Source organism: Phyllobates terribilis, unplaced genomic scaffold, assembly GCF_046119375.1.
Source record: "Phyllobates terribilis strain yellow unplaced genomic scaffold, ASM4611937v1 Scaffold_5__5_contigs__length_657084704, whole genome shotgun sequence".
NCBI lineage: Eukaryota > Metazoa > Chordata > Amphibia > Anura > Dendrobatidae > Phyllobates > Phyllobates terribilis.
Window position 1 is genome coordinate 13202805 of NW_027362765.1, and position 22230 is coordinate 13225034.

Consider the following 22230-nt stretch of genomic DNA (forward strand, 5'->3'; position numbering starts at 1 on the left):
GGATGATCATAAGTGGTGGCATCCATATATTGGGGTACAGTATAGATATATTGTCATTTTTATCATCTGATCAGGGACGAGTGAACAATTTCTTGAATTTGTCTGGGAACTCAATATCCATAGAGTGGGCCTTAGATTTATATCAGAGTTTAATTATTACCAGCTGCCTTTCCTGGATGTACTAATCAAGAAAGAACGGGATGGGATCCTAGGGACACACACCAGTGAGCGGCGACGCCATTGTCATTCCTTAGGGTGCCAACCTCCGCGGCTAGGCAGTTACAGCTTTTTTTAGGTACAGCATATGGTAAGATAGTGACTATCAATTATTCAGCAGAATCATTGTTTACATCTGATTATATCAATCCACAACAAGCCATTCAGCAGGTAATTTTGCTAGCTTTAACCCCTTTCTAGCATTATGCATAACAATACGTCCCTGTGCCATGGGCCTTATGGACCAGGGACGTATTATTATGTGTAGCATCGGCTTCTCTGCCCCCTGACAAGCAGAGACGCCGTCCCCCTTAGCACCGGTCTCCTGGCCCGGCGTCTTCCGGCTCTCCTGCTGATGCTGCCGGTGCGCGCAGCTTCCCGGGCACTGTGCTTAGGGCGCGCGTGCTCCCTCCCTCTTAAAGGGGCCGCGCGCGATTTCCTAAGGAGTCTCCGGCCAATGGCCAGAGGACTTCTCATATAAAAGGCACCTCCTCCAAAAGGTGCCCGTGCAAGGTTGTAGCTCTGTATACTTATTCTGCTTCAGCCCTCAGGTCCCGCTGACAGCCTGACTGCCTGTCCAGCCCGCCAGCCTGACTGCCTGTCCAGCCCGACTGCCTGTCCAGCCCGACTGCCTGTCCAGCCCGCCAGCCCGACTGCCTGTCCAGCCCGCCTGCCTGTCCAGCCCGCCAGCCCGACTGCCTGTCCAGCCCGACTGCCTGTCCAGCCCGCCAGCCCGACTGCCTGTCCAGCCCGACTGCCTGTCCAGCCCGCCAGCCCGACTGCCTGTCCAGCCCGACTGCCTGTCCAGCCCGACTGCCTGTCCAGCCCGCCAGCCCGACTGCCTGTCCAGCCCGACTGCCTGTCCAGCCCGACTGCCTGTCCAGCCCGACTGCCTGTCCAGCCCGACTGCCTGTCCAGCCCGCCAGCCCGACTGCCTGTCCAGCCCGACTGCCTGTCCAGCCCGCCAGCCCGCCAGCCCGACTGCCTGTCCAGCCCGCCAGCCCGACTGCCTGTCCAGCCCGACTGCCTGTCCAGCCCGACTGCCTGTCCAGCCCGACTGCCTGTCCAGCCCGCCAGCCCGACTGCCTGTCCAGCCCGCCAGCCCGACTGCCTGTCCAGCCCGCCAGCCCGACTGCCTGTCCAGCCCGACTGCCTGTCCAGCCCGACTGCCTGTCCAGCCCGACTGCCTGTCCAGCCCGACTGCCTGTCCAGCCCGCCAGCCCGACTGCCTGTCCAGCCCGACTGCCTGTCCAGCCCGCCAGCCCGACTGCCTGTCCAGCCCGACTGCCTGTCCAGCCCGCCAGCCCGACTGCCTGTCCAGCCCGACTGCCTGTCCAGCCCGACAGCCCGACTGCCTGTCCAGCCCGACTGCCTGTCCAGCCCGACTGCCTGTCCAGCCCGACTGCCTGTCCAGCCCGACAGCCCGACTGCCTGTCCAGCCCGACTGCCTGTCCAGCCCGACAGCCCGACTGCCTGTCCAGCCCGACTGCCTGTCCAGCCCGCCAGCCCGACTGCCTGTCCAGCCCGCCAGCCCGACTGCCTGTCCAGCCCGACTGCCTGTCCAGCCCGACTGCCTGTCCAGCCCGACTGCCTGTCCAGCCCGACAGCCCGACTGCCTGTCCAGCCCGACTGCCTGTCCAGCCCGACAGCCCGACTGCCTGTCCAGCCCGACTGCCTGTCCAGCCCGACAGCCCGACTGCCTGTCCAGCCCGACTGCCTGTCCAGCCCGACTGCCTGTCCAGCCCGACTGCCTGTCCAGCCCGACTGCCTGTCCAGCCCGACTGCCTGTCCAGCCCGACTGCCTGTCCAGCCCGACTGCCTGTCCAGCCCGACTGCCCGACTGCCTGTCCAGCCCGACTGCCTGTCCAGCCCGACTGCCTGTCCAGCCCGACTGCCTGTCCAGCCCGACAGCCCGACTGCCTGTCCAGCCCGACAGCCCGACTGCCTGTCCAGCCCGACAGCCCGACTGCCTGTCCAGCCCGACAGCCCGACTGCCTGTCCAGCCCGACTGCCTGTCCAGCCCGACTGCCTGTCCAGCCCGACTGCCTGTCCAGCCCGACTGCCTGTCCAGCCCGACTGCCTGTCCAGCCCGACAGCCCGACTGCCTGTCCAGCCCGACAGCCCGACTGCCTGTCCAGCCCGACTGCCTGTCCAGCCCGACTGCCTGTCCAGCCCGCCAGCCCGACTGCCTGTCCAGCCCGACTGCCTGTCCAGCCCGACTGCCTGTCCAGCCCGACAGCCCGACTGCCTGTCCAGCCCGACTGCCTGTCCAGCCCGCCAGCCCGACTGCCTGTCCAGCCCGCCAGCCCGACTGCCTGTCCAGCCCGCCAGCCCGACTGCCTGTCCAGCCCGACTGCCTGTCCAGCCCGACTGCCTGTCCAGCCCGACTGCCTGTCCAGCCCGACAGCCCGACTGCCTGTCCAGCCCGACTGCCTGTCCAGCCCGACTGCCTGTCCAGCCCGCCAGCCCGACTGCCTGTCCAGCCCGCCAGCCCGACTGCCTGTCCAGCCCGACTGCCTGTCCAGCCCGACTGCCTGTCCAGCCCGACTGCCTGTCCAGCCCGACTGCCTGTCCAGCCCGACTGCCTGTCCAGCCCGACTGCCTGTCCAGCCCGACTGCCTGTCCAGCCCGACTGCCTGTCCAGCCCGTCCAGCCCGACAGCCCGACTGCCTGTCCAGCCCGACAGCCCGACTGCCTGTCCAGCCCGACAGCCCGACTGCCTGTCCAGCCCGACTGCCTGTCCAGCCCGACTGCCTGTCCAGCCCGACAGCCCGACTGCCTGTCCAGCCCGACTGCCTGTCCAGCCCGACAGCCCGACTGCCTGTCCAGCCCGACAGCCCGACTGCCTGTCCAGCCCGACAGCCCGACTGCTTGTCCAGCCCGACAGCCCGACTGCCTGTCCAGCCCGACTGCCTGTCCAGCCCGACAGCCCGACTGCCTGTCCAGCCCGACAGCCCGACTGCCTGTCCAGCCCGACAGCCCGACTGCCTGTCCAGCCCGACAGCCCGACTGCCTGTCCAGCCCGACAGCCCGACTGCCTGTCCAGCCCGACAGCCCGACTGCCTGTCCAGCCCGACAGCCCGACTGCCTGTCCAGCCCGACAGCCCGACTGCCTGTCCAGCCCGACAGCCCGACTGCCTGTCCAGCCCGACAGCCCGACTGCCTGTCCAGCCCGACAGCCCGACTGCCTGTCCAGCCCGACTGCCTGTCCAGCCCGACTGCCTGTCCAGCCCGACTGCCTGTCCAGCCCGACTGCCTGTCCAGCCCGACTGCCTGTCCAGCCTGACTGCCTGTCCAGCCCGACTGCCCGACTGCCTGTCCAGCCCGACTGCCTGTCCAGCCCGACTGCCTGTCCAGCCTGACTGCCTGTCCAGCCCGACTGCCCGACTGCCTGTCCAGCCCGACTGCCTGTCCAGCCCGACTGCCTGTCCAGCCCGACTGCCTGTCCAGCCCGACTGCCTGTCCAGCCCGACTGCCTGTCCAGCCCGACTGCCTGTCCAGCCCGCCAGCCCGACTGCCTGTCCAGCCCGACTGCCTGTCCAGCCCGACTGCCTGTCCAGCCCGACTGCCTGTCCAGCCCGACTGCCTGTCCAGCCCGACTGCCTGTCCAGCCCGACAGCCCGACTGCCTGTCCAGCCCGACTGCCTGTCCAGCCCGACTGCCTGTCCAGCCCGACTGCCTGTCCAGCCCGACTGCCTGTCCAGCCCGACAGCCCGACTGCCTGTCCAGCCCGACAGCCCGACTGCCTGTCCAGCCCGACTGCCTGTCCAGCCCGACTGCCTGTCCAGCCCGACTGCCTGTCCAGCCCGACTGCCTGTCCAGCCCGACTGCCCGACTGCCTGTCCAGCCCGACTGCCCGACTGCCTGTCCAGCCCGACTGCCCGACTGCCTGTCCAGCCCGACTGCCCGACTGCCTGTCCAGCCCGACTGCCTGTCCAGCCCGCCAGCCCGACTGCCTGTCCAGCCCGCCAGCCCGACTGCCTGTCCAGCCCGACTGCCTGTCCAGCCCGACTGCCTGTCCAGCCCGACTGCCTGTCCAGCCCGACTGCCTGTCCAGCCCGACTGCCTGTCCAGCCCGACAGCCCGACTGCCTGTCCAGCCCGACAGCCCGACTGCCTGTCCAGCCCGACAGCCCGACTGCCTGTCCAGCCCGACAGCCCGACTGCCTGTCCAGCCCGACAGCCCGACTGCCTGTCCAGCCCGACAGCCCGACTGCCTGTCCAGCCCGACAGCCCGACTGCCTGTCCAGCCCGACTGCCTGTCCAGCCCGACTGCCTGTCCAGCCCGACTGCCCGACTGCCTGTCCAGCTCGACTGCCCGACTGCCTGTCCAGCTCGACTGCCCGACTGCGTGTCCAGCCCGACTGCCTGTCCAGCCCGACTGCCTGTCCAGCCCGACTGCCTGTCCAGCCCGACTGCCTGTCCAGCCCGCCAGCCCGACTGCCTGTCCAGCCCGACTGCCTGTCCAGCCCGACTGCCTGTCCAGCCCGACAGCCCGACTGCCTGTCCAGCCCGACTGCCTGTCCAGCCCGACTGCCTGTCCAGCCCGACTGCCTGTCCAGCCCGCCAGCCCGACTGCCTGTCCAGCCCGACTGCCTGTCCAGCCCGACTGCCTGTCCAGCCCGACTGCCTGTCCAGCCCGACTGCCTGTCCAGCCCGCCAGCCCGACTGCCTGTCCAGCCCGACTGCCTGTCCAGCCCGACTGCCTGTCCAGCCCGACTGCCTGTCCAGCCCGACAGCCCGACTGCCTGTCCAGCCCGACTGCCTGTCCAGCCCGACTGCCTGTCCAGCCCGACTGCCTGTCCAGCCCGACTGCCTGTCCAGCCCGACTGCCTGTCCAGCCCGACTGCCTGTCCAGCCCGACTGCCTGTCCAGCCCGACAGCCCGACTGCCTGTCCAGCCCGACTGCCTGTCCAGCCCGACTGCCTGTCCAGCCCGACTGCCTGTCCAGCCCGCCAGCCCGACTGCCTGTCCAGCCCGACTGCCCGACTGCCTGTCCAGCCCGACTGCCTGTCCAGCCCGACTGCCTGTCCAGCCCGACTGCCTGTCCAGCCCGACAGCCCGACTGCCTGTCCAGCCCGACAGCCCGACTGCCTGTCCAGCCCGACAGCCCGACTGCCTGTCCAGCCCGACAGCCCGACTGCCTGTCCAGCCCGACAGCCCGACTGCCTGTCCAGCCCGACTGCCTGTCCAGCCCGACTGCCTGTCCAGCCCGACTGCCTGTCCAGCCCGACTGCCTGTCCAGCCCGACTGCCTGTCCAGCCCGACTGCCTGTCCAGCCCGACAGCCCGACTGCCTGTCCAGCCCGACTGCCTGTCCAGCCCGACTGCCTGTCCAGCCCGACTGCCTGTCCAGCCCGACTGCCTGTCCAGCCCGACAGCCCGACTGCCTGTCCAGCCCGACTGCCTGTCCAGCCCGACTGCCTGTCCAGCCCGACTGCCCGACTGCCTGTCCAGCCCGACTGCCCGACTGCCTGTCCAGCCCGACTGCCTGTCCAGCCCGACTGCCTGTCCAGCCCGACTGCCTGTCCAGCCCGACTGCCCGACTGCCTGTCCAGCCCGACAGCCTTTACCTCCATCCCATTTATAAGGCAAGAAATCCCACTTATTAAACCTGACAGGGCACACCTGTGAAGTGAAAACCATTTCCGGTGACTACCTCTTGAAGCTCATCAAGAGAATGCCAAGAGTGTGCAAAGCAGTCATCAAAGCAAAAGGTGGCTACTTTGAAGAACCTAGAATATAAGACATATTTTCAGTTGTTTCACACTTTTTTGTTAATTATATAATTCCACATGTGTTAATTCATAGTTTTGATGCCTTCAGTGTGAATGTACAATTTTCATAGTCAAGAAAATACAGAAAAATCTTTAAATGAGAAGGTGTGTCCAAACTTTTGGTCTGCACTGTATATATTCTAAAAAAAACAAAACAATAAAAGTACATATATTTGGTATCGCCACGTCTGGAGCGACCTGACCTATAAAACTGTCCCACTAGTTAACCCCACCGTAAAAACAAGAATAAAAAAAAAACAAAGCAAAAAAACGGTGCTTGATCATCGTACCGCCGAACAAAAAGTAGAATAAAACACGGTGAAAAAGACAAATGTAGATAAAAATGGTATTGCTGAAAACGTCATCTTGTCCCGCAAAAAAACAAGCCGCCATACAGCTCCATCAGCCGAAAAATAAAAGTTCTAACTCTGAGTAAAGCAATGCAAAAAAAATGTTTTTTTTCTATAAAATAGCTTTTATTGTGTAAAAGCGCCATAACATAAAACGATATAAATGTAGTTTAGCTGTAAACGTACTGACTCGAGGAATAAAGCTGCCTTATCAATTTTACCACACATGGAACGACATAAAAAAATCCCAAAAAACAATTCCTGAATTGTTGGTTTTTCTTTATTCTACCTCCCAAAAATCGGAACAGAAAGCGATCAAAAAATGTCACATGCCCAAAAATGGTACCAATAAAAATGTCAACTTGTCTCGCAAAAAACAAGCCGTCACATGACTCTGTCGGCCAAAATATGGAAAAATTATAGCTCTCAAAATATGACGATGCAAAAACTAGTCTTTGCAAAAAAAAAGTCATTTAGTGTGTGACAGCTGTGAATCATAAAAACCCGATATTAATCTGGTATCACTGTAATCGCACCGACCCGAAGAATAAAGTCATCTAATTATTAATACCGCTGCCTCTTTATAGTGAATGGATTCTTCAGGATAGGGTTAGGGTTGTGTTACGGTTGCGTTGAGGTTAGGGTTGTGTTGGGGTTAGGATTAGGATTTTTTTCAAAAGTAAACAAAAAACAAATGATGACGATATGGCGACTAGTGTTGAGCCCAAGTGCTCACTACTTGAGTTTGCATCGGGTGCTCGGGTATGCACCGAGTATCCTTGAGTGACATGCTGGAGTCCCTTCTCTCTCCTGACATTATCTGTCGGGAGGCCCCCAAATACATTATATAGTCGACAAAAGCCCTGAAATCAGTGTTTTCATGCATCTTTAGTCTAATGTGTATGGGGGCGTTAAAAGGTAACTTATTGGACGCTGCCTCTGATCTGGCCTAATAAACTTTCGTTCACCATTATTAGGCTTTTAAGTGTCATAGTAAAAAAGCAGCCCCATACTATCGAGTATTTGAAGGGAGGGGTATTCAGCTGAACTCTGTCAAACCTTCTTGGATGACATGTTTGCTTTTGACAGCAGCAAGTGGTTAAACTGCCAGGGTTTTTGTGCAGTCACACCTGTGCCATCCCTGCAGTGTACATCTATGTTCTGTTCTGGTGCCCAAAAGTTTTGTTTTTTTTAAAACAAATGTTTAACGTGTTAAAAAAATAACAAAATGTGTCTTATGCTTTTTGCATGTCTCTTTCTTTTTACAAGAATTGTTGGTGCCAATTTTATTTTGAAACATTTTAATATCTGCTTTTTTACGGAGTTTTTCTTGTAATATAGGAAAGCCTAAGGTCAGAAATAAACCCCATAAATCACTGTACATGGAAACTTTGGTATCAAATCATTTCTGTCTACGGTGTTTGTTCAAATAAAAAAGCTTTTAGAAATTCCTCAAACTTCTGTGTGTGAATCAGACATGAAATCTAACGTGATAGAAGATTAGTCTGAGGAAGACGGGAAACATTCATATAGACGACCGGTGGTGATGTAGTCAGTGACGGACTCTGGCCAAATATGTTTCTAGAGCCGTAATAGAAGATGAGGATGTCATCCTCATCATGAAGTAGTTATTTCTCATGTCACGTGTAATGAATATCTCCTGCAGTATTGCTAATGCCGATTCCAGTGTCGGTAAATGAGACGAGAATTAGTGTTATGGAAGATGAGTCTATGAGAAATGTATTCAGCTGCAGACTCCAAGGAAGAAACTGCTTGTTGTCTGTGGCTTAAAATATATAGGTTTTATTACTAGATGTAAAGAACAAAACTAAATACTGTAAAATAATAAATCTCCTCATATATTTCCCTTATTATCTCCAGTAATTGTATTATTACACAGGATTTTTATGATGTTACAACGGCTCATCTTCTTCTCATTTAGGTCTCTATAATATCGGATCCTCTCAGTGAAGATCTTGTATATAAAATCATTTTCCTGATTTACCCATCAAAGATGGATATGGACAGAGACAAGATGGCGGAGAAAATATTACACCTCACCCTGGAGATCCTCTTCCGGCTTACCGGAGCGGTGAGAGATTCTGATTATGTCACATTACATCATTCTTACAGTTGTGCTCAAAAGTTTACATACCCCGGCAGAATTTTTGCTTTCTTGGCCTTGTTTCAGAGAATATGAATGATACAAAAAAAACTGTAAATTCCTGCCATGTCTAGCATGAACTGCGCGCTTGAGATCTCCATGGAGTGGCTCAATGATATTGAGGTCAGGAGACTGAGATGGCCACTCCAGAACCTTCACTTTGTTCTGCTGTAGCCAATGACAGGTCGACTTGGCCTTGTGTTTTGGATCGTTGTCATGTTGGAACATCCAAGTACGTCCCATGCGCAGCTTCCGGGCTGTTGAGTGCAAATTTACCTCCAGTATTTGCTGATATCATGCTGCATTAATCTTTCTTCAACTTTTACCAAATTTCCTATACCTTTGTAGCTCACACATCCCCAAAACATCAGCGATCCACCTCTGTGCTTTACTGTTGGAATGGTGTTCCTTTCATCATAGGCCTTGTTGACCTCTCTCCAAATGTAACGTTTATGGTTGTGGCCAAAAAGTTCAATTTTGGTCTCATCACTCCAAATTACCTTGTTCCAGAAGTTTTGAGGCTTGTCTCTGTGCTGTTTGGCGTATCATATGCGAGATACTTTGTGGTATTTGCGCAGTAATGACTTTCTTCTGGCGACTCAACCATGCAGCCCATTTTTCTTCAAGTGCCTCCTTATTGTGCATCTTGAAACAGCCACACCTCTAGTTTCAGAGAGTCCTGAATTTCAGCTGATGCTATTTGTGGGTTTTTCTTCTCATCCAGTACAATTCTCCTGGCAGTTGTTGGTCTACGTGACCGTGGTTTGGTTTTTACAGAGCCCCTGATTTTCCATTTGTTAATCACAGTTTGAACGCTGCTGACTGGCATTATCTATTCCTTGGATATCTTTTTGTATCCCTTTCCTGTGTTATACAGTTCAACTACCTTTTCCCATAGATCCGTTGACAATTCTTTTGCTTTTCCCATGAGTCTCAATCCAGAAATGTCAGTGACTGGATGAAAGATGCAAGAGTCTGTCTGGATCCTAGGGGTAACGTTTCTCCTTATGGAGAGTGACACACCAGCTCTGGCACGTCAAGGTAAGGAGGCTTATTCGCCATGCAATGCTCCTCTGGGAAATTTAATATGCAAATTGACTCTTCAGAGAAAAAGAGGACTAGTACTTTATAGCACCACCCATTGGAAGCAGCAATCCTACAAGCTGCTGTACAGGAAAATGTTTAATTGCTTAGATGATCAGGGACTACACAATTTCCCTTCAAATTCAACTCTATAAACCCATCTCAAATTCTAACAAGCATCTGAAACTTATGTAGAATCCAGTGTCTTATAAAATTGGAAGTGCAAAGTATGAGAACTGATTTGGCTAGGTGAGAGGCTCTGGACTGAGGTCTAAGGGGTAACTTTTCTCCTTATGGAGCCAAATCAGTTCTCATACTTTGCACTGACGAGGGCCAACAGCCCGAAACACCGTGTCTGTAAATTGAGATTCTGAAGAGGCAATTTGCATATTAAATTTCCCAGAGGAGCATTGCACGGTGAATAAGCCTCTTTACCTTGACGTGCCAGAGCTGGTGTGTCACTCTCCATAAGGAGAAACGTTACCCCTTAGACCTCAGTCCAGAGCCTCTCACCTAGCCAAATCAGTTCTCATACTTTGCACTGACGAGGGCCAACAGCCCGAAACACCGTGTCTGCAAATTGAGATTCTGATTTGGCTTTTATCCTAAGTCATATTGCACGACTCGTTAAAGGGTTGATTGTGACTTGTAGGATTGCTGCTTCCAATAGGTGGTGCTATAGAGTACAAGTCCTCTTTTTCTCTGAAGAGGCAATTTACGTGTCTGGATCCCAGAAACTCACTAGGCTTTTATGCACACACACTGATTACAAGCAAACAGGTTACAGGTTAGGATGTTACCTTTAGTAGCCATTTAAACCCATTTGTGTCCAATTCTGAGCATGTTACCAGGCCAAAATCACCAGGGTATGTGAACTTTTGATCAGGGTCATTTGGATGTTTTTGGTTGTCATTAAGATTTAAAAAGAGACAACACAGTAGTTTGACAATAAATGGCTTCACGCAACCAATAACCATGAGTGGAGAAAAAGTATTTTTGTTATCATTTATATTTTCTGAAACAAGGCCAAGAAAGCAAAAATTCTGCCGGGGTATGTAAACTTTTAAGCACAACTGTATCTATGGGAATAACAGATGGACAGAACTGGAGAGGTGAGGACTCTGGAAATGTCTGTAGTGAGATTTATTAATGTGTCTCTCCATAACCAGGATTACACAGTAGTGAAGAAGACCTCTAGTGAGCGCTGTCAGAACCCTGTGTCTGAAGGATTGGGAAGACCCCTGAGCCCAATCACAGGGCCTCCACCTCACCTCTTGATACATGAGGACATCAATGACCAGAAGATCCTACAACTCACCTACAAGATGATTGAGCTGCTGACTGGAGAGGTGACACTGCTGGAAATACTGGGACATTATAAAGTAATTCTGTGAAGGGATCGGGGGGATGACGGTATCATTGTATGTGTCAAGTTCCTATAAGGTGTCAGGACGTCACCGTATATTTCTCCATGGAGGAGTGGGAGTATTTAGAAGGACACAAAGATCTGTACAAGGACATCATGATGGAGGTTCCCCAGCCTCTCGCATCACCAGGTAACAGACAGGACTAAATACACACGGCCTATAATTATCTGTATGTAAAGAATGAATTCAGTCCCTGTATGTGTTTCCTCCAGATCTATCCAATAAGAGAACAATACCAGAGAGATGTCCCCGTCCTCTTCTTCCTCAAGACTGTAAACAAGAAGATCCCAATGTTCTTCAGGATTATCAGGTAGATGGCGAGAAGGTGTCATGAGATCTCCCCTATGATGTGTAGACGGCTGTGAAGGTCTTGTGTTCAGTCTTGTTTTATCCACCAGTATTACATGTTTTATACTTGTGTAATGTGAACAGTGGAGATGGCAGGATTAGAGTTGATCATAGATGTGACTTTTACAATATTTGTTTCAGGGTGAAGATCTGACCCATATTGATACGGCAGAAACATATGTGAGAGATGATGAGCGATGTAAAGAGGAGATTCCTACATATGACTACCCAGGTGAGTAGTAACTACTAAATGCAGAGAAGTCATAGATTCTTCTCAGTCAGCAGCTGTGGCTGCTTTATCGGTCGTGTAGTCCGGCCGTATCACAATTGTGTGATCACTATTTTGCTGCTAGACCACAACACTCTCTTCCACCAAAAACTAATCAAATGACTTTGGCCATTGAAAGCCCTTTACTCTAGAACTTACAACCTTGAGGATCCCCTTACTCCTGGGATTATGAGATGCTGACCCTAACCTGCCCAGATATGTAAACCACAAAGCCAAACAAAAGCGTACGTAGAATGTGCTGACAAGTTAGAAAATCACTTGAAGAAGCGGAGGGTAATGATGCTGTTTGCTTCCTATATCCCTAATTTCCTATTGGATGAATCTACCTTCTCTCCCTTCGGTGCTGCTGAATGTGCTCATATGGTCCCTACAAGACCAGGTCCAGTCTTTCTGACCAAACTTCACTTTTATGATCGACAACATTAAATGTGCAGTGAGGGCCAAGTGTAAATTTCTGTACAATAACAACAGAGTTTCCCTTTATCCTGACTTTTCAGTTTCTTTTCAAACCAACTAACTTCAAACAGGATTGTGATAAACTATACAGAAAACATTACACCTGTGCCATGATATATCTCTAAGCTGTGCGTGGCTGATGACTGTAATATACATTTATTCACGTCTGCAGGAGATGTGTCGGCATAGCTCGAGCCATGGTTTCATGGATTCACGCCTTGTCATAAATTCCATAAATTCTGTACGATAGTTTGATTGTGATGGGATCGGCCTGACTCACTTATGTGACTCTGTAACTCCCTCGTAGTCTTTAAAAGTAGGTCTCTATTACCTCTTCCCAATGCCAGAGGTTTAAATTTAAGACGCCTCCGCTCTGCATTATTATAAAAAGTTCTCTTTGAATGTCTAATATTTCTTCTTGAAACATATCTGACAGAAAATATTGTCCCTTCTCATAGTTTAGATTGTCAAGAACCACCGAGCCCCATACTCCAATTACCCCAGAGACGTTTCACCGCTAGTTACTCATTTTTTATTGATGAAGACTGTTGAGTTTGATCATTTCAGTAGATGTGTTTATTGTCTATAGTCACAGTTTTGACTACAGTAGTTAGTTCCCCAAATCCTCTTATTTAACCCCTTCCTGCAGCCAGTTTTTTGTTCCTAATCAGGCCCCATTTTTCAAATCTGACGTGTGTCACTTTATGTGGTGATATCTTTGGAATTCTTCATAAAGGATAATAAGAAACAGATGGACCTTACAAATTATTTTCCAACTCTTCTTGAATCCAGCAATGCCCTATATATGGTTGTACACTACTGTCTGGGCACATGGCAGGTAAAGAAGGGAAGATGCGCCATTTAGCTATTTGAATGCAGATTTTGCTGTAATAGTTTGCAGACACAATGTATTGGGGGCGCAGTTCACGGTCACCTGGCAGCTCAAAAGATGACCACCACGAGCCGGCTTGGCGATATCTACTCTGTTTTCAAATCCCATGGATTGCCTTGCTCGTCACACTTTCACCCCTCTATGTGGACCTGAACATACACAGAGACCCGTAACCTTGGACCTTGGTGTTACCTACTCTTCTGTAGTGTGACATGGCAAGAAGAAAAGTCAGGTAGCCGAGTCAGAACCGAGAGGGCATAGAAAATACAAAATCAGAAGACACGAGTAGTCCGGAAACAAATACACAATCCGGGAGCTGAGCACAGATGACTGAACCAGTGGAGAACAAGGTTGTATCTGGCAGCTTCCAGCAATATGCTTCCAGCTTTAGTAGGGTGTGGTGCTCTCCAGTTGGCTGAAGTAAGAAGCTGATTACTCCAACTGGACAGCACACACCCATACTGCCAGACTGGATGGTACTACAGGTCCTAGGCACCCTAACCTTAGTGGCTTGACAGAACCTGCGCCACCCAGAGCTTCTGGTCCCTATATCTCCTCCATTACCTCTGCTGCCTGCAGAATGAATAAGGCGGCTCCTGGTGACAGCAGCAGACGTCACAGGAGCAGATCCCAGAGGAGATGGGACACACCATTTACAGAAGCCCTAATATAACTAAATGAAAGAAAACCAGAGCAGTTGAAATCCCCATAAAGTGAGTCCATTTTGGAATTTATAACCCTCAGTGAATTAATCTATAGGAGTAGTGACTATTTTGACTCCACAGTGTTTTTCTGGAAATGTACCATTTTATTACCCAATACATTGTGCCCAGATTGTGCTTCTGGAGACACACACACCGTAAATTCAGTGGGTTCTTCTCGCTATAGTAATGCCAAATACATAGATGCTAAATGTGGTTTGGGCACGCTGCAAGGCTCAGAAGTGGGAGATTTGACTTTGGGAGAGCGGATATTGCTGGATTGGTTTATGGAAGCCATGTTGATTTTCAAGAGCGTATGGCGCCACTAATGTGGAAACCTCTGTTTCTCAAAACACCTTCCACGACAGCATTGGAGGATATCGTCAACGCCCTATTTGGGGACAGGAACACAGAGAAGTTAAAAGCCCCTCCGCACCATGAATCGCCAGTGTTTTCCTGTCCCCCTTGGGGCATGGAGAGGTCCTGCAGTACTGTCTGGCCGGCAGGGCAGCATCGTGCTTACGTTTTTTTATACTTGCCGGGCAGTGGTCGGTCGGGGTGCTCCCTCCATTCTGCTCCCGATGGGGACCGTCTCAGTCTTCCTGCGCCTCATAGAGGGTAAAGCAGGCCAGGTAAATTTCATGCCGGAAGCCTGTTTCAACTCTCCAGCATCTCCTCCTTCCTCCGGCGGTCTGTGCGCGTGCGCCGGAAGTGACATCAGAAGGTCCTGGTCACTTCCGGTCTATACGTTTCACGCTGGAACGTACGATGTTTGCACACTTCCCAGAGCCGGCATGCAAGGGATGGCACGCCCGTTGGCCCGCAGGTGACCTGAAGGGGAAGGGAGCAGGTGTTCCTTGCTGGAGGCACTTTTTTTCTATAAAAACCTGCCAGAAGACGTCACCAGGTAAGGCTATCTCCATCATGGAGGGTGACAGAGCCAGTATCCCTGCATCTGCAGAGCCCAGCACGTCCCCTCTCTTAGGAAGACAAGGCCCCCGCTACTAAGAAGGATAAGAACCAGTCCCGTAGATGTGGTATCTGCGCTAAAAAACTGCCCCCATTCTATAGGAAGAAATTGTGCCAACCCTGCACGGATAACCTTGTTAAAGAAGAAAACCCCTCGTTAATAGAGGAGCTTGGGTCACTGGTTAGACAAGAAGTCCAGGTCATCAAGCAGGAGGTCAAGGCATCCATTGCCCCTGCCCAACTATACCTCCTCTATACCCTCTCTCCCTAAGAAGAGAAGGATTCAGGAGGTAGATTCAGAAGTGTTTTCCATTGAGGCCAGTAGTTCTGCCTCAGACCATTTTGAAGAGAGAGCATTCTTAGGTTCCGGCAAAAGGATGGAGACTGGTAGATATTATTTCTCATCAGATAACTTGGAGGAGTTACTTCATTCCACCAGGGGTACTATGGGGCTAGAAGAGGTTGAGGTTCCCTATTCTGTTCAGGATGAAATGTTTAGGGGCCTTAAATCTAAAAAGCAAATTGGATTTCCAGTTCATGAGGTCATTAGAGATCTCAATCGCCAGAAATGGGAAGCCCCGGAAAAACCGTCTCACCACCCCTCGGAATTAAAACATAGATTTCCACTGGAGGGTGAAGAATTTGAGTGGGACATTCCTAAGGTAGATATCCAGGTGGCAAGGGTAGTGAGAAAAACCTCGCTCCCCTTTGAAGACTCATCCGAATTTAAAGGACTCCTTGGACCGTGAAATGGAAAGCTTCCTTAAAAAATCATGGGAAACCTTTTCTGCCTCTCTTAAGGTCAATATCTCTTGTGTGGCCAGATCCCTCTTCAAGTGGCTAGCCCAACTGGAGGAACATCTGTCCCGGGGCACATCTAGAGAAGACCTGCTAGATTCCATTCTCCTCCTTCAAAAAGCCACAGATTTCTTGGCGGATGCCTCTTCGGAGTCAGTCCGAATCGTGGCCAGAGCAGCTGTTTTATCCAATACCGCTCGCTGCGCACTGTGGCTTAAAACGTGGAGTGGAGATATTACCTCTAAAGGTAAAACTCTGCTCCATCCCCTTTCAGGTGAAATATGTATTCGGGCCAGACCTGGATGATATCCTGGAAAAGGCCTCGGACAGAAAAAAAACCCTTCCTGAGCAGAAACAAGCTAAGAAGCGTTCCTTTCAACTTCCTCAGAATAATCCCTCCCAATATAAAGAGAAGGGAAAGTCTGGGCACTGGGCCTACCCTAAAGGAGGCAAGGGCCGTAACATCCTTGTACCTCAGCAACAGCAGCAGGAGAGGCAATGACTTGATCCGTGTCGGGGGGGGGGGGGGCGTCTCTCGGGTTTGTTTCCCCTGTGGCAGGCAATATCTTCATGCCAGTGGATCCTCAATACCATCAAAGAGGGTCTTCTCTTGGAATTCGAAACTCACCCCCCTCAGGTCCTACGGGTCACTTCCCTTCCTTCTCGGAGAGCTTAGGACCTGTTATCAGTCGGTCTACAGGACCTTCTGAATTCCGGGGTAATATCTCCAGGGAAGGGACGGGTCATTACTCAAAACTATTTATAATACGGAAACCTTCGGGGACCCCGCTCATCTTAATCAACCTGAAGTCCCTGAACCACCACATCAAGTACAGATTATTCAAGATGGAATCCATAAGATCAATTATGCCACTAATAGGGAAAGAGTATGTGATGGCAACTATAAATTTAAAGGACGCTTATTATCATGTGCCAATCCATCCGTCCCACAGGAAGTTTCTACGCTTCGCAATCTCCAGGGACAATATGAGGAAACACTACCAGTACAACGTACTGCCGTTTTGCATCTCTTCAGCACCTCAGGTGTTTACAAAGATTATGGCCGAAGTCATTGCGCTCATTCAAAAATAGGGTGTTTTTATAATTCCATATCTGGACGACATGTTGATCATAGCCCTTTCCGTGGTGACCCTCAATCTTCATGTGTCCAGAACCTTAGAAACTCTCCGCTCTTTAGGGTGAATTCTAAACACCAAGAAATCCAAGCTCCTTTCTTCATCAAGGAGAAGATTCCTGGGTGTCCTACTAGACTCCAACAAGCAAACTTCATTCCTTCCGCTGGAGCATCAAACAGCTCTCAGAACCGAGGTTTCGATTTTCAGACACCAGAAAAACCCAACCTTGATAACAACCATGTCATTATTGGGGTCGATGACTGCTTGTATCCAGTCGGTATCATGGGCTCAGTCCCACTCAAGGCTCCTTCAGCATCATATCCTGAAATCCTGGAACAGATGGGGGACTTGCTAAACAAACAGACCAGGACCCCCAGTAGGGTAAAGGCTTCTCTTTCTTGGTGGCTAATCTCCCAGAATCTTCAGAGGGAGATCTTTTGGATGCAATACCCTCTGATTACAATGACTACTGATGCCAGCATACTAGGTTGGGGAGCCATGGTGGCTCACACTCCTTTTTCAGGGCTAATGGAGTCACGAGATGAGTATCAAATCCTCCAACTTCAGGGAGCTAAAAGCAGTAGAAGAAGCGCTTAGAGCCGCAGTCAACCTGGTCCAGGGGGGCTAACATCAAAATACTCTCGGACAATATGACTACAGTCGCCTTCCTTCGTCATCAAGGAGGTACAAAGAGAGAGTCTGACACAGGTTGCGGGTCGAATATTCTCCTGGGCAGAACATCATCTTCTATCACTTTCGACAGTTCACCTGAAGGGCTCAGACAACACACAAGCAGACTTTCTAAGCATAAAAGACATCCATCCAGGTGGCGTTAGAGTGTATTAAACAATAAAAGGTTTGTGTGTTATAACCTTAATTCCCTGTCTAGTTGTTCTATCGCTTCCCTAACACCGCACAATTCCTTCTTTCTTGATTTTTAAGTAGAAAAGACATCCATCCAGGAGAATGGAGCCTAAATCTTCAGGTGTTCCTGTCACTTGTATTAAAATGGGATCTCCCCGAGGTGGATCACTTTGCTAGTTGCCTAAACGCAAAAGTTCCTCTCTCCTTCTCTCTGGACAGAAGAGAAAATGCCATAGAGTTGGACGCATTAGCTCATCCTTGGCACTTCAAACTGGTTTATGCATTTCCTCCAATTCCCCTGCTGTCAAAAACTATCCAGAAAATCCAGTTAGAGAAAGTTGCCACAATTCTGGTTGCCCCTCTGTGACCCAATAGGCCCTGGTTTGGAGCCATCTCAGAACTCTGCCTGGATGGTCCGATGATACTTCCACAGGTCAACATCCTTCTCTCACAGGGCCCACTATTCCACCCAAATCCTCAGTGGCTAAACCTTGCAGCCTGGTTAATGAAGCCGAGATCCTAAGATCTAAAGGTCTTTCTGAGAAAGTCATAAGAACTCTTCAGCAAAGCAGGAAACCAGTAACCAATGCCATATACGGCAAGATATGGAAAAAATGTTTATCTTGGTGTGCTCCGGAAACTCCTGATCCCCTACACCCTAAAATAGCTCGGATCCTTGACTTTCTACAGAGAGGATTGGAGTTGGGACTTAAACCTAGTACTCTTAAAGTGCAGATTTCAGCCCTAAGCTTTATGTTCCATCAGGATCTGGCCTCCCATAGATGGATCAAGAGATTCATGACTTCGGCACTCAGACTTCATCCGAGAATTCAGATTCATGTCCCAAATTGGAATCTCAACGTGGTGCTCAAGGGTCTAACTCTCTCTCCCTTCGAGCCACTATCCTCCAGCACGATACAATCTCTCTCTCTCTTAAGACTGCCTTTTTAATAGCCATCACTTCAGCTTGAAGAGTGGGAGAATTGCAGGCTCTCTCTATCAGAGAACTCTATATGAATGTCACCGAGGACAGAATTACACTTCGTCTAGATCCTTCATTTCTCCTTAAGTTGGTCTTAGAATTTCATCGCTCTCAAGAGGTCTTCCTTCCCTCCTATTGCCAGAACCCAACCAAATCAAAGGAAGCAGAGTTTCATCTCCTAGATGTCCGCAGAGTTGTTCTTCACTATATTCACCAAGCTGAGTCTTGGAGAGTGGACCAGAATCTCTTTATCCAACACTCAGGGCATAACTGAGGAAGGACGCTAAATCCACTACAGCAAACTTGATTAAGAAGGCAATCAGCGAAGCTTGCATCAACCAACAGCTAGCTCCTCCGATTTGTTCTGAAGGCACATTCTACCAGATCTACATCAGCTTCCTTGGCCGAAAGAGCGGGTGCATCTTCAGAGCAGATCTGCAGGGCAGCTACATGGTCTTCCCTTCACACATTCTCCAAACATTATAGATTAGATCTGTCATCTAGTAGGGATTTAGCTTTTGGTAGGAAAGTCCTCCGAGCTATTGTCCTTCCTTAGTAAAATATTGTTGGTATTCCTCCAATGCTGTTATGGAAGGCGTTTTGAGAAAATAGAATTAGTCCTTACCGGTAATTCATTTTCTAGGAGCCTTCCACGACATCACGAATTTCCGTCCCTTCTCGGTTCTTGGATTTCCATATAACTGTCAGGTAACCATTTCCAGGTGATCTTAGTAAACACTGGCGATTGACGGTGGGGCTTTTAACCTCTCTGTGTTCCTGTCCCCCAATAGGGCGTGGACGACATCCTCCAATGCTGTCGTGGAAAGCTCCTAAAGAACGAATTACCGGTAAGGACTAATTCTATTTTTTCCATTGATAGATGATGGACCTGAGTGGGGGCTTGTTTTTTTTGTGAGATGAGTAGAAGTTTTTATTGGTATTATTTTCGCCTACATTCCATATTTTATTCCATATTTGGGAGGCTAGAATGAAGAAACAGTTGAACACCACGCTCTACTGGGTCATCCTATGAGGATTTCTATTAGACTATGAACTGTCATTGTCTTGTTTGTCTTGTGAATAATTCAGTATTTTGGTGTGCATTTTTTTTCTTCTTTTTGACACTGCGCTTTTTGTCTCTTTTTGGTACATCATGTTAGAAATAAAGCAGATTTGTTTTTGATACTTTCTGGTATATAGCTTTGACAAAACTTAATATTGATACAGTCGTGTACAGATGCTTTTTTAACGCATTTACGCTACATGTGTGTTTTTTACCTGCATATTTTCTGCATCAATGGCAAGTCTATGGAAATAATCCACACATAAAACAATGTACACCCAACACGCACAGCAGGTCAGTTTATGCAGCCTAAACAAAGCACAGAGGGTGTGAGATTTCTATGAATCCATCCACTCTGCTGGACTTGTAAGACGCTATGTTTTTTGCGCACTGACAATATGCAGCATCAAAAACTCACCAAACGCTCATTATAGGAACCCAACCTTATGTGTCTTTTTTATCATTTTTTGCATTCTCTGGCAGTTTCTGTAATCTGTCTTAAGAAAGCACCACATACATATGAGCTACTGTTTTACATCTTAATCTTTTCCACAAGCCATGGAGATTTAATTTGATACAGGAAATTGCACCTCACATAAGAAGTGGACTTTCTCTTCCTGCCAGATGACCATTAAAAATTATTTTTCTGCATTTCAAAAACTGCCCTCAAATACATGGCATGACAAGATCAGGCAAAAATGACTCATTACAAGAAGAAAGAAAATACAGTCTCCTGGAAAAATAACGCTATAACAGGGTGCATTTAAGGAAATAGGAAAACTTACTGTAGAGATCTGTCCCTATTGCACATTTCAAATCTCCAGAGAAGAGATGACAGTACCAAAGTCACCTGGGATTTTATAACTAGTGTAATGCAGTGCTAGTCATCACGCTGGGGGACACTCGCTTCACCGGGTCAATTAAAGCACACATGCAACGTTTTCCAGTAACATGAAATCCAGCAGTTTATTACACTTCATAACTGCTTATCACACAGTCCATCTCAGTGGCTCACCGGCATGTTTACACACATAACATCCAAGAGCCTTTCAAGTGGCAGACAGGCCCACTTGGCTCCAGTTACAGCCTTCAGCAAAGTAACTATATCAATGTCCATATAACGCACCGCTTTTACCTTTTTCCAGGTCTAGCGGTTTCCATCAGATTTGTTCTGCCACAGCTGTGGCTTTACGGCTTCCCAGATGGGGGTCTCCAGCCCTCGTACCTTCCAAGGCTACTGGCATATCTTTACACACACAGGGATCCAGCCTCTGCCTTTCAGGACTCTTGTCTTCCAAGCCTCTTGCCCTCCAAAGCTACTGGCATCTCTTACCCACAAGGATCCAGCCTCTGCCTTTCGGGCTTCACTAGGCCTCACACTCTATTGGTGTCCCACACGCGGAGAACAGGCCTCACGCCTTTCTCCCTGTTTCAAAACCACCAGGATTTATATATCCTTCAGTGCACACAGGACCTGTGATGATGTCACAGTCCTGTGATCAGTCACCTGAGGGAGACGTACATGGTCAGCTAGAACACACCCCCTGGACCATTACAGTAATGCCGCAAGCCGCTGCATTACACTAGGCAGCAATAAGCAGCCATTTCTAGAATCCGCTCTGTGACAGGGAAGGCTACTGTATACCGCAGTGACTTCCACAGCAGACCTCTCCAGCAGGGAGATGGATCCACGAACTTATAGGCAAAGTGTCCTGATCTGCATGGACAACAATCTGCAAACCAAGCTGGATCTCAGCGGTGATAGTGCTAATGGGTTCACTGTCCCTCTTAGCAGGCAGGGTCTCCAAGGGTTTTGGATGGAAAGAGGCAAATACAATGATGGCATGTGGTTAAGTCTGTAAAAAGTCCAGGAGCAGTTATATGCCACCTGGAACCTGTTCCATATTTTCAACTTCATTAGTGGCGGCTGGAGACCAGACCTGTAACCTTTGACATCTTCTTTGTGGGCTGTCGCTGCTCAGCAAGATGGGGTCCTTCCTGCTCTGCAAGGTGCTGGTCCGTGTCCTGAGCAGTTGAGGAAGCTGTGGCTTTCAGAGTTTTTTTAATATTTGTCACTTCTGTTTCTATTGCTGCTGTGTACGGATGTGGTTTCTTTTTGTATTGGTTTGCCCTCACCACTTGCTGTTCAATCCCCATTTAAGATGGCTTCACAACCATCAAACCACTCTTGACAGGTTTTCACAATGCTACTTATGTCCTTCTTGGGAATGGTCCCGTCCAATGCAGAAATCAACTTCTAGCACATGATGATTGCATTGATCCAGTTTGCCCTGAATGATGTATGTGTAAACTGCTTCTATGATTAGATCCTCCAACTCTCGGAGATTCCTCATGTCTAAATCTTTCAGCAGCACAAATTATGGAATGCACTTCATCCTGGACACAAGGCTCACAATTGTCAGGTGTTTAATACAACATGATCTGGATATGTCCCATAGGCAAACAAATTTAGGAGCTGTAAGTAGCCAGAATGTGGACTGTCTGCAAGCTCTTGTACTGTGGGTAAATTTAGAAGTTCTCCAAATACATAGACTCCTGGGGCGTCTAATACTTGGTTGATAAGGGCTGGAAGAGCTGAGCCTTTAGTGACTTTGGCTAGTAAGATGAATTGCTCCAGGACACTACTGGTTGGCTTCTGTTCTCCTGCCATGCTACAGCTAGGGGTCGAAAAGCTTATGACTTCGCTGTTTTGGTCA

The 22230-nt window shown here is 49.9% G+C and overlaps 1 protein-coding gene and 1 pseudogene across 1 annotated transcript in view; one reads left to right on the top strand and one right to left on the bottom strand.

The window, feature by feature from the left end:
• LOC141270515 (uncharacterized) overlaps positions 1–22230 on the top strand; it is a 345167-nt gene that overhangs the window by 314880 nt on the left and 8057 nt on the right. The window contains exon 8 of the mRNA XM_073680539.1: positions 13936–13943. Coding sequence (XP_073536640.1) covers positions 13936–13943 — 8 coding nt within the window. The remainder of the gene's footprint in view (positions 1–13935; positions 13944–22230) is intronic.
• Positions 21431–22214, bottom strand: LOC141270580 (COP9 signalosome complex subunit 7b pseudogene; annotated as a pseudogene).